The 12,541-nt window shown below is 51.0% G+C and overlaps 2 protein-coding genes across 2 annotated transcripts; both read right to left on the bottom strand.

The window, feature by feature from the left end:
• Window positions 1-4,715: 4,715 nt before the first annotated feature.
• LOC117862584 (uncharacterized) lies at window positions 4,716-7,348 on the bottom strand. Its single transcript, XM_072295136.1, has 2 exons — window positions 5,490-7,348; window positions 4,716-5,419 (listed from the first exon to the last, which is right to left on the bottom strand). The coding sequence occupies exons 1-2, from the start codon at window positions 5,602-5,604 to the stop codon at window positions 5,031-5,033; spliced, it is 504 nt and encodes a 167-aa protein (XP_072151237.1). The 5' UTR covers window positions 5,605-7,348; the 3' UTR covers window positions 4,716-5,030.
• A 122-nt stretch (window positions 7,349-7,470) lies between these two features.
• LOC117862583 (BTB/POZ and MATH domain-containing protein 1) lies at window positions 7,471-8,924 on the bottom strand. The gene has a single exon (XM_034746078.2). The coding sequence runs from the start codon at window positions 8,783-8,785 to the stop codon at window positions 7,718-7,720; it is 1,068 nt and encodes a 355-aa protein (XP_034601969.1). The 5' UTR covers window positions 8,786-8,924; the 3' UTR covers window positions 7,471-7,717.
• Window positions 8,925-12,541: the final 3,617 nt, after the last annotated feature.

Raw genomic sequence — 12,541 nt, forward strand, 5'->3', positions numbered from 1 at the left:
AGAGCCTTCTTGGCGGGAACCTCCTGCAGGCCCCTAGTCCACGAGCTGGGACGCAGGGGCCCACGGACCACCGAGGAGCTCCTCAACATCACCACCAGCTTCGCCTCGGGTGAAGAGGCCAATGGGGCAATCTTTGATCGCTCCAAAGGCAAGGCGAAGCGGGAGGAGGACATCGACGAGTGAACCTCCAACCGCCATCAAAAGAAGAAGAACAAGCAATGGCGCGAGGCTCCCCTTGTGGCTGTTGCCAAGCGCAAACGGGGACAGCCGCCTCCCGATGGCACCCCCAGCTTCTTCGACAAGTTGCTTGAGGGACCGTGCCCGAACCACGAGTTCCCCACCAAGCATGCCTACAAGGATTGCAACCTCATGAAGAGGTACCTTGTGGGCAATCCGGTGAAGGGTGACCGGAGACGGGAGCCCGAAGAAGAGAAGAAGGACGTCGGAGACAAGGAAGACGGCTTCCCCAACATGAATGGCTACTTCATGATCTTCGGTGGGCCAGCGGCCTATGACTTTAGGCGCCGCCGAAAGCTGGAACGCCGCAAGGTCTACGCGGCCAACCCCGCTACCCAGACCTTCCTCGACTGGTCAAGGTCCACCATAACCTTTGACCAGTCTGACCACCCGGAGCGTGTCCTGCAGCCAGGACGCTAGCCCCTCGTCGTCGACCCCATCGTCGGCACGAAGCACCTCACCAAGGTGCTCATGGATGGAGGCAGCAGCCTCAACATCCTCTACACCAAGACCCTCGACGCCATGGGGATCAACCGATCCCATCTCCGTCCTAGCGAGGCACCATTCCACGGCATCGTGCCGGGGAAATGGGCAATGCCCCTCGGGTAGATCGACTTGCCTATCACTTTCGGGACTCCTTCCAACTTCAGGAAGGAGACCCTCACATTCGAGGTGGTAGGCTTCCGCGAAACCTACCACGCCATCTTAGGATGGCCATGCTACGCCAAATTCATGGCCATCCCCAACTACACCTACCTCAAGCTCAAGCTGTCAGGGCCTAATGGGGTCATCACCGTTGGCACGTCTTTCTTGAAGGCGTACGAGTGTGATGTCGAGTGTTGTGAGTACGCCTTGGTCATCACTTGCTCGAAGGACCAGGTGGTCCAGCTTGCAGAGGGCACCGAGGACCTGCCTGACTCCAAGCAGTCCTCCACTTTGTTCAAAGCCACGGAAGGTGTGAAGGAGGTCCCCCTCGACCTGAACTGCTCCGACGGCAGGACGGTGTGGATAGGTGCTACCCTATCCCCCAAATAGGAAGCGCGCTCATCGACTTCCTCCGCGCAAACAGTGACATTTTTGCGTGGAAACCCTCGGACATGCCTGGCATTCCGAGGGAAGTCGCCGAGCACTCCTTGAACATCAAGGTCGGCTCCAAACCGGTGAGACAAGGCCTGTGCCGCTTCGACGAGGAGAGGCACAAGGCCATCGGTGAGGAGCTCCAGAAGCTTTTGGCGGCCGGGTTCATCAAGGAAGTGTACCACCCTGAGTGGTTAGCCAACCCCGTTCTTGTACAAAAGAAGAATGGGAAATGGAGAATATGTGTTGAGTGTTGACTATACGGGTCTCAACAAAGCGTGCCCAAAGGATCCGTTTCTTTTGCCACGCATAGATCAAATAGTCGACTCAACCATAGGGTGCGAAACCCTTAGCTTCCTCGACACGTATTCCGGTTACCACCAAATCGCGATGAAAGAGTCCAACCAGCTCGCAACCTCTTTCATCACCCCTTTCGGGCTCTACTACTACGTCATGATGCCGTTTGGCCTCAAAAACGCGGGGGCTACATACCAGCGATGTATGCTCAAGTGTTTTGGGGACCTCATCGGGTGAACCGTTGAGGCTTATGTGGATGACATCGTGGTCAAGTCCAAGAAAGGCAACTAGCTCATCCCCGACCTTGAGCTGGCCTTCGAAAGGCTGAGAGACAAGCGCATCAAACTCAACCCCGAAAAATGCATTTTCAGGGTCCTGAGGGGCATGCTGCTCGGCTTCATCGTCTCCATGTGCGGCATCGAAGCCAACCCGAAGAAGATATTGGCCATCACTGACATGGGGCCGATCCAAAACTTGAAGGGAGTACAGCGCGTCATGGGATGCCTTGCGGCCCTGAGCCGCTTCATCTCATGCCTCGGCGAACGAGGACTCCCCCTCTACCGACTCCTGAAGAAGACCGACCATTCGTGTGGACCGCTGAGGCCCAAAAGGCGCTTGACCGGCTCAAGGAAATCCTGACGAAAGCCCCAATCCTGGTCCCACCGAACGACGGGGAGCCACTCTTGCTCTACATTGCGGCGACCACCGAGGTGGTCAGCGCTGCTCTTGTGGTGGAGCAAGAGGAGGAGGGACACGCCCTCAAGGTGAAGCGCCCGGTGTACTTCATTAGTGAGGTCTTGTCCGACTCCAAGGCCCGCTACCCCCAAATCCAAAAGCTCATATATGCAGTCCTCATCACAAAGAGGTAGCTGCGCCGCTACTTCACCTCCCACCCGGTGACGGTCGTGTCATTGTTCCCCCTCGATGAAGTGATCCGGAATTAGGACACCACAGGGCGGATCGCAGAATGGGCACTCGAGCTTATGGACCAGGGCATCACCTATGCCCCCCGAACAGCCATCAAGTCCCAGGTGCTCACCGACTTTGTCGCGGAGTGGACGGAGGTCCTAGAGCCACCGGTGCCGGAGAAGCATGAGTACTGGACAATGTACTTTGACGGGTCGCTAATGAAAGCTTGTGCCAGAGCAGACCTAGTCTTTATCTCCCTCCTCGGCGTACACATGAGGTACATGATCCGCCTCCATTTTCCCGCGTCCAACAACGTTGCCGAGTACGAGGCTTTTCTCAATGGGCTTCGCATCGCCATCGAGCTGGGCATCCGACAGCTGGACATCCGAGGCAACTCCTAGTTAGTCGTCGAACTGACTCCTAGTTAGTCGTTGAACAAGTGAGTGGAGCTGCCATGATCCCAAAATGATGGCATACTGCAACACGGTCCGCCAGCTCGAGGACAAGTTTGATGGTCTCGAGCTCAACCACATCGTGAGACGCTTCAACGAGGCAGCTGATGAGCTGGCAAAGGCGGCGTCCGGCCAGGGACTAGTCCCCGCCGGCATCTTTATCAGCGACCAGCATAAGCCCTCGATCTGCTATGAGGAGTCGAAGGAGGTTGGCAACACGTCACCTATCCCAAACTCGGAGGCCAACCCCCCCGATCCCGAGGTCATGGAAATCGATGCAAATCCAGCAGAGGGGCCCGACCCCCCGCCTGACTGGAGAGCCCCGTACCTTGATTACCTCATCCGCAAGTTGCTCCCGATAGACAAGGCAGAGGCGCGAAGGATCGCCTGTTGCGCCAAATCCTTCATCATCCTCGACTGGGAGCTCTACAAGCGGAGCCATATCAGCATCCTGCAGCGCTACATCCCAATCGAGCAAGGAAAGGCGCTACTCCAAGACATCCACGCTGGAGCCTGCGGTCACCACGCCGCACCGAGAACCCTCGTCAGGAACATCTTACGAAAGCTTCTACTAGCCGACGGCGGTCGCCGATGCCACCCGTGTGGTGCGCACCTGCGAAGGGTGCCAATTCTTCACGTGACAAACTCACCTGCCTGCCTAGGCACTCCAAGCCATCCCCATCACATGGCCCTTCGCGGTCTGGGGTCTGGACCTCATTGGGCCCTTTAAGAAAGTGCCCAGTGGCTTCACCCACCTGCTGGTCGCCATTGACAAATTCATGAAGTGGATCGAGGCTCAACCGATCACGCAGATCAAGTTCAAGCAGGCGGTGCAATTCTTCACCGACATCGTCCACCGCTTCAGAGTCCCCAACTCCGTCATCATGGACAACGACACGCAGTTCACCAGGAAGAAATTCCTCACGTTCTGCGATGATCACCACATCCGAGTGGACTGGTCGGCCGTAGCGCATCCCCGCACGAACGGACAAGTTGAGCAGGCCAACGGCATGATACTCCAGGGTCTCAAGCCATGGATCTTTGACCGCCTCAACAAGTTCAGCAGCCGATGGGTTGTGGAACTCCCCGCGATCCTATGGAGCCTGAGGACGACCCCCAGCAGGGCCACCGGCTTCACGCCATTCTTCATGGTCTATGGGTCCGAGGCAATCCTCCCCACAGATTTGGAGTATGGATCGCTAAGGGTCAGAGCATACGACGAGCAAGAGAACCAAGCATCCCTCGTGGATGCACAAGACCAACTAGACGAGGCATGAGACGTAGCTCTGCTGCACTCGGCCAGGTACCAGCAGGCCTTGCGACGGTACCACAGTCGTAAGGTCATGGGTCGGGCCTTCAGCATCGGCGACTTGGTGCTCCGCCTCATTCAAGACAACAGAGGTTGGCACAAGCTGACCCCTCCATGGGAAGGTCCTTTCATCATCGCACAAGTACTGCGACCGGGCACATACAAGCTAGCAACCCCCAACGGGCAGATCTTCACCAACGCATGGAACATCGAACAGCTAAGACATTTCTACCCTTAGCCATTATTTCCAAGCTTGTACATACATACTTCCGTCATCTTTCAGTTTGTGAAAAAAGGGCTATTTTGACTTGCCTTCGCTAAAGTTTCATCCCAAGCTTAGGGATACCCGACCCTAGCTCTGCCCCAGGGTCGCATATCCCTCGGGGGCTGTCAAGGACTCCAGCCCAAGACACTTGGCGTCTTCTCAAAACACCATTTTTTCCAAACTGACCCTCTTCCTAAACGTTTGGGCGTGAAAAGAAAGGAGTGCGCGAACGGCGCTCGGGCAAGACCTATCGGACTGCGAGAAACCTATGCCCCAGCGGCTACGTTGCCTCTACTCATCAGCACTTCCCGGCACATCCGACTCGCGCTCTGAACTTTCCAAATCCAAAAAGTAGAAAGAGGATCGAAAACTTTTTCAAGAAAATTGCATAAATAGAAAGGCCTCTCCAGCCATCACAAAAGCAAGTTTGAAATTTCCTAACTTATTTACATGTTTTTGAGCCGCTTGGCCCGATACAGTTAGCTCATTCCTGGGTCCTCTGGTGAGATGGCCTCATCCTCCAGGAGCTGCGCCAAGGCCTCCGCTGGATTAAGCACCGACGCATCAATCTCTTCCAGCTCGGCCTCAGAGTAGCCGGAGGCGTACCCCCGCCCATCGCGTCGAAGTTGATGTTGGAGTAGTGAGAGCCGAAGACGCCGAAGGCCCGCCTCACTCCAACATGGAGCGCCTCCTGAGCGATCTCACGGGCCCGCTGGTAAGTCCCGAGGACACGAGCCACCAGCGTGCTCGTCCCCTCCTCTTGGACCACACTAAGGTCCTCACAGACGATGCAGACGGTGTCCCGCAGGTTGGCGTGCTCGGCGCGCTCCGCATCGATAGCATCTTTCAGCCGTGCGAGGTCGCCCTCAAGGCCTGTCCAAAAAAGGCCACCAAGTCAGAAACCAGAGCAACGCTACAAGCAAGAGGACAATGAAATCCTTACCCTCAGATTGGGCTCTTAGCAGACATTCCCGATCGACCCCTTGGGACACAGCGGTCTCAAGCCCCTGCATCTGCGACTGGAGCCGACTGACCTCCGCCCCAAGGTCGGCCGCCATCTTCTCGCCCTCAGCCTTCCAGCCCGCGTAGAGGTCACGCTCCTACCGAGCCGTGTGTCGCTCGTGCCGGATATGCTCAACGGTGAAGATGGGAGCACAACCTAAAATAATTGTTACAGGACCATAATTATTGTAACTTATACCTTTGGAGATATAAATTATGTGTGCATGGTCTGGCGGACGACCAGCAATGAACGAGATGGCACTGATGACAATTGATAAAATTGCCAGTCATTGTCGCAATTCAGTCGGCATTTCGTTGTTCTGGTGCCAAGTGCCATGAATCTGCTGCCTATCAGCATGTTTGAACAGGAAGTAGCAGCAACAGGTATGTCCGGCTCCATGTCCTGGTTGGGCATATCGTCGAACAACATACCTCCGCCGTGATGTTGTGGCCGTGTGCCGGGCTGCCGGCGACCCACCGGTGGTCGCCTACGTCCTACCTCATACGTCCGCCGGTTAACCCGCTTGCTTCCTCCAGCAGTCGTCACCCGGCTTCGTCTCTCTCGTTCCATACTGCTTGGCAGAGGCACGGGCCAGTGCTTGGAGGGAGGGTGCAGCACGGAGTGAGAAACTAGGGAGTATGCCAGGTGGGATCGGCCTTCATCGTAGCTAGTCACGCTGACACGCACCCGATCCCTCAGCGCGACGCGCCGCCGTCTGCTCCCTCGTCCCTTCCACGCTGGTGAGGAGGTTGGAAACGCGACGAGAACAGGGGAGGGCGCGCGGGGAAGGAAACTGCGGTCATGCGACACGCGAAGGGTCGAGAAGATGCCCGGCCCGCGCCTATGCTTTGATTTCCACCGTTGAAATATGATCAGAGGATCGATAATCACAGAGGACGTGGCCCAATGAGGAGCCTGAGCTTGAACGCACGTCTCGGTCTTTAAAGATTTAGGGTTCCTTTGGACTATTTTCATAATGGCATACGTCCAATAACCATGATTATTGAGTCTACCGATCGATGATTGGATGTTTTGCTTTTTGTGAGAATTTTTAAAATTTCTCCTTTTCAAGAATGTACCAGATGACTTCACCTGGAGACTTTAAAAGGAGTCTCCAATTAGTAATAGTAAGATATATCTTTTTGGAAAGTATGTTGGTGTGAACTGTTTCATTGTGATTAAACTTCAATTTACGGCATTGGAGAGAAATCGAGTTGATCATCTTTTTCTCATTTGATTCATGTTTCTAGCTTTTCTAAAAATTCTTGCTATAAAAATGGGGAAGCTATAAATTACCTTTCAAAGAATGGTACAGAGGATCAACATTCAGATATAACTGTCCTTGATATGAGCAAAATTACTGATATAGGCCTGCCTAATATCTTGCTGTCAGCTAAGGTACCTTTAAGTTTTCCTTTTCTGTTACCAAAGCCCACCAGCCTACAGATGCTTTTGGTGTAACCTATTTATTATAAACTATTGTTGCTAAGTAATATACCTGTTCTGGTTTTTAATTATTTATAACAAAGCACAGTAGATCACTATACAGTTCATGTAGTCAAGATTTTTACCCTTCCACGATTAATGACAAATGTGATTTTATTTTTTATTTTTTGGATCTAAACATTGCCATGGCCCATGGAATGTTTCAGCTTGCGAAATTGTGACACTATGTTTTTCTGCTTTACGCAAAAGGTACACACAGTATTACAAAATACATCGAATGAGCCCAATGTGAACCTATAAAAGAGCAATTAACTGGACCAAATAAATCCAGCCCAGTTTACATTGAGAAAACCTGGCCGGCCAGTAAATGGCCTGTGCAAGCAATGAAGCACAGCCCCCTAGAATGATGGTACAGAAAACAAAGCAGAGCGTGCAGGCGCGTTCCAGATCCAGATGTGGTTAAATATAAAAAACATTCAAACAAATATATCTTTTCAGTATATTGGGCTTTAGATATCCGTTTCACATTTTATTTCACATACATGCTTATAGAGCTGCAATAGCACAGGATAATAAGACAGTAAAGCAAAATTAGTTATGAAGATACATAGGACTTACAGCACATACAGTCTCAACATGCTATACCAGAATAGTAGACAAAACCTGATCATGCTGTGACAACTAACACAAATTGATCAGACATATAAGTACTATCGGTGAATTTACTTACCAAGCTTGGCAATCAATTCCTTTAAAACAGAAGGACAGCTTTTATTCAGATACTCGAAGGCGTCGGTTGCAAGGACAGCCGTCAGATTTACAGGAGAGCTGAGGAAGTTGAAGCATGCCTTCTTCAGTCCATGGCAGTGGTGCTGCTCAGATAACGCCAAGATAGTTGCCAAAGTGCTTGCCTCAATGCACTTGCATAGTTTGTGTTCGCAAATCAGCTTGAGCCTCTCAAGGTTATACCTGTCCGCAGCAACAAGGAGATGTTGGGACATGCCACCTTCCGCTTCTCCGTTCAGCTCTGGCAACGAGTCAGTGTAAACGAAGAAGAGCAACGCCTTGAAAACATGTGCCTCCATGTCGTCTACGTGGACGATGCCTGCAGCATCACTCTCCTTCATTAGGCCAAAGAGCTCTGCGCTGAAGACTGGTGACCTGGCTGCAAGCACGCACCTATGCGCCTTGAATGTCTCGCTGCCAACCTCAAACACCACATCAGCGCCCTTCTCGCTCTGGAGGAGGTCGCCAAGATGTTGATGCAAGTCCGATGGGGGCACGGAGACGAAGGTCGCGGTAGGGGCCTCGGACATCTCCTCTGTGTGTAACTCATTGATGATGGCCATGTCGCAGCGGACCACGAAAGAATCGTCTTTGAGATGCTTCGATTTCTCCAGATCTTCCCTTCTAATGAACGTTGCGCGGCCCCAATTGCCGTAGCTCTCGAAGCTGCATACTGTCTCTGATGTCAGTGACGGAGTTTCCTCCTCCACGTCGTCGATGAAACAGAATCTATGTTGCACCTTCAGTGTCTTGGTGACATTTTCATCGAGGGAAAGAAAAAGGGATACACAATCTGCAGACTCCGAGGTATTTCCATTGGGATAATATAGGATGCACCAGCGATGGCCGCCCACAGTGAAGGGTCGGGACTTGATGTACTCTCCTGTCGGCGTCCCCTTAGTGCCGGAGTAGCCATCGATCTTGAGGATGTGGTACCCGCTCGCGGCGTCTGCGACGATGGCCGACATGGATCCGAACGGCTTGCTGCTGCCAGCGGTGGCCATGGAGTGGCAAATCTCGTGTATCAGCGGCAGAGCTATGCCTATTCCTGGCAGCTTTGCTAGCTCTACATTGCTATTGTAGGAGTTGTTGCGGGGAAGACGTGAACATAAAGCACGCTGCACGCGGTATTGGGCAGGTATTCATGGTAGCTATATAGCAGTCACAGTCAGTACAGCCCCCATATGGTTTGAGACGATTCCCTCAACGGCGCACTTAATTGCTTTATGTTCTTTATCTTTTACTTTTTATATTCTTTCAGTGGTTCCTTTCCTCGATTGATTCTTCTTTTGGTGACTCCTTTTCTTGATTGATCCTTCTCTAATTTCCACCGTTCCTTTAATGACTGACTAGCAAATATATGAGTGCGTTGCTAAGGGGAAGAACTATGTTGAAATATAGTGATAGAAATGATGGTGAATCGAAAAATTAAAATCATCTCCATTCAGAACTTATGTCCAATAATAATCGTCAATAATGGGATCACCTGGGTGCCAAAACTTCTTTTCCACTAAAATGGAACCGTCAAGTATAGTTGCTGATGTGTTGGTCAACCTTCTAAGGTAATGAGAGGGCCATGAGGCGTAAACATTACTCCCTCCGTTCCAAATTTTATATCGTTTTGACTTTTCTATATTTATGGATATTATTTTGCACCTAAGAATACACTGTATGTAGATGCATAATAATATCTGTGAACCTAAAAAAGCTAAAACTACTTGCAATTTGAAACGGAGGGAGTAGAATTTAGATTTTAGACTTATATCGAAGAAAATTACATTCAATCATGTGTATATGTGATAAGTGATATAATTCCATAAGAAAAATAAAAGAGCAGATAATTTCTTCCATATAGGGTTCATCAGAGAAAAAAATAAAAGTAAACAAGCGTCCAACGTGTGGGCCCGCTCTGTATAATTGGTAGTGGCAGTCGTTGTCGGAGGCACACGGAGGGCTTGCGGTAGGCGGGTGCCGCCGTGTTCCTCACCTTCTTGATCCGGTGGTGGTGCGTGATGGCCTGCGGTCGCCGGTGGTGAGAGCTTGCACGAGGAGGTACCTCCAGAACCTCGGGGGCGCCGATGTACGGCCACCATGGTGATGTGCAGGCGCCTAGCGACACTGCTCTCCACGATTCATCTGCAATTCTGATATTTTTCCATTCACTTTTCACAAGATTGAACCAGAAAAGGAAATTATTTTGTAGGATGCAATAGACATTTGTAGTTGAAGGTGCTTTGGTTTTTTTTTTCCTGAAAATTCAAGTTGCTTCGATTCATCCCTCTGTGATGTGATGTGATTGCATTTGATGATTATTATTATGCCCTCTCTTCATCTGTCCCGCATCGATTAGCTAGCTCATAGACGAGCCCCAGTCCCCCGTCTATGCTTTCGGGGTGCTCATCCTCGGTTTGGCGTGCAGCGACCCGAACCCGTCGCACCGGCTGAGCACCTGCAGCATAGACGTGCCGCTAACGAAGCCAGAGTTTGTGTGGCCACCGGAAGGAGATCACCTACCGCTCTCAGACTCTTCAGATGATGATGATGATTTCTGCTGTAATGGATCGGCAACGGATATCAGGTCATCGGGGCTCATTGGATCCACGCTGGATTGATTTGATTGTACCGGAAGAAGCTTGTTAAGCTCATAGTTTGCCAAGAAAATATAGATTTAACTTGGTCGATCTCCACTACCTGCATCCATCATTAGGAGAATTTGAAATACCAATTTTGCCCCTTTCCCATCCATCCCAAGTCACGGAAGCCTAGCCTCTCCCTGACCGCACCGAATCAACGATGACTGGAAGGGAGGCTCGGCGAGGGATGGAGACGGCGCTGCATTTCTGACCAGGAAGGGGTGGCTCTCCGGCTTGGAGCCTTGGACTGGGTTTGCCGGATTTTGCTTCGCTGTCGGCTACCAAGAATCATTTTCTTGGCGGTCTTTGGCTGCCAAGGCAATTCTAGATTCTGGTAGTGCCAATACAAGGCTGACTCAGACACGCATGTTGTACTACACAACCGGAGGTAGCCACAAGTCAAACAGGAGCTTCGATTGCCTTCTCGAGAATAAAAGATGAGCCTGCCGAACCAGGAGACAATAAACCTGCCCAGGCTGCCCGAGCTGTAAGCCTCTCCAACACAACGCCCGCCCCCCCCCCCCCCCCCCCCCCCCCCCCCCCCCCCTCTCGGTGCAGTGCAATATCTGCACTTCTTTGTTGCTATTTCGAGTTGTATTTGTTCGATTGGTGGGTGCCAAGGGGAGCCCGCAGGTCATTCAGATTCTGATGCTAATAGTCTCTTCCTACTAGTACTTCAATGTAGTATCTGTTAATCTAGCACTGTACGTACATCAGCACTGTATCGCGTTAATCTTCCTACTCAAACTTTTGATGAAACACATGCATGCATTCACCTAGCTGCAAATCCTATGCTCTTAGTAGTTTACTGTCGCAATTATGTGAAATCTGTGCAATTTTGTAGTCAAAAGGTTATGTATTTAGGAGTGCTATAAGACTATGTATGTAACGTCACTTTTTTTAAAGAAACTATGCATATGCAGCTAGGTTGTGAAGTGCTTGTGGTGGACCTATTAAAGAATTTGTAAACATATCCATATGCAGATTGTTTAAATTCAATTGGTGGTATAAAAAGCACCACTGACCAGCAGTGAAATTTGGGTCCAGGTAAGAGCAAGGGCAAGGTCTGTTAGCTAAGACTACCGGTATCCAGTCAACATTGGCATGAAAGAGATTAGATTTTATTCACAATGGCATTTACAAGATTTGAGTTTTTTAGGTGGCACATCAGGGATAAAAGTTTTAGCCAATGACATATAGGAAAATTTCCCTTCAGATTTAAGCAAGCAGGAAAGACAGTAGTTCTTTTCAGGACTCCTACCATTTCAATTTGCGACAAGACGGAGTACATTACTCAACCATTACAATAGCATCATGCATGACTCCAGATGAAGTCAGCTAAATCCAAGCTCATTCCTCTAAACTGGAGAGAAGCACACAGACAACAGTAACACGATTTGAGCAGGACTCAGGATGGAAGAAAAAAGAAACAAGCTTAAAAATAACCTAACGTACACATGAACGACAACTAAAGAACAATCCCCGGCCTAACGTGTGCCATTATTATTCACCAAAGCGCCCAGCATGTTGACGAGGCCCTGGCCGCGGCCGGGGATGTTGCGGCGGTAGCTCTTGCTTCCCGGCGGGACGAGGTCCTCGTTCCCCGTAACGGCGAACCACTGGTGCTTCCCGTTGGCGAAGCCGGGGATGGCGTTGTCGCCTGTCCTCACGGCTAACTTGGAATTGTCACCGCGGCCCGTCTGCAAGGCGACGAGCATGTAGCGCTTGCCGGCCGGCGGATGGAGTTGCGCCACCGCACCGAGGCTGCCGGCGGCGAGCGCAAGCGCGAGGAAGAGGAGCGCAGCAGAAGAACGTCTCCCTTCCATGCTGAATAGTCCTTCGGTGACTGAGGCACTGGGAGAGAAGAGACAGGAAATGGTATATATAATATAAGTGGCGAACTCGGCAAACGCATTCACGCATAACCCATTGGACATCAGTTCTAGTAGTAGTTGGCCCATGCAAGAAGCATGCCCCTCCCAGACCACATGGTTGTTCCTCATAAACAAGGTGTGTTGAAGAGAATAATCTACAGATGTTGACACAAATGTTGAGGCATCAGTCACTCTTCTGTTGCAGTAGTAAGGGCTTCAATGCAAGAGCACGAATGTTCTAGGGATTTCAGGA

This window comes from Setaria viridis, chromosome 7 (genome assembly GCF_005286985.2).
Source record: "Setaria viridis chromosome 7, Setaria_viridis_v4.0, whole genome shotgun sequence".
Classification (NCBI taxonomy): Eukaryota; Viridiplantae; Streptophyta; class Magnoliopsida; order Poales; family Poaceae; genus Setaria; species Setaria viridis.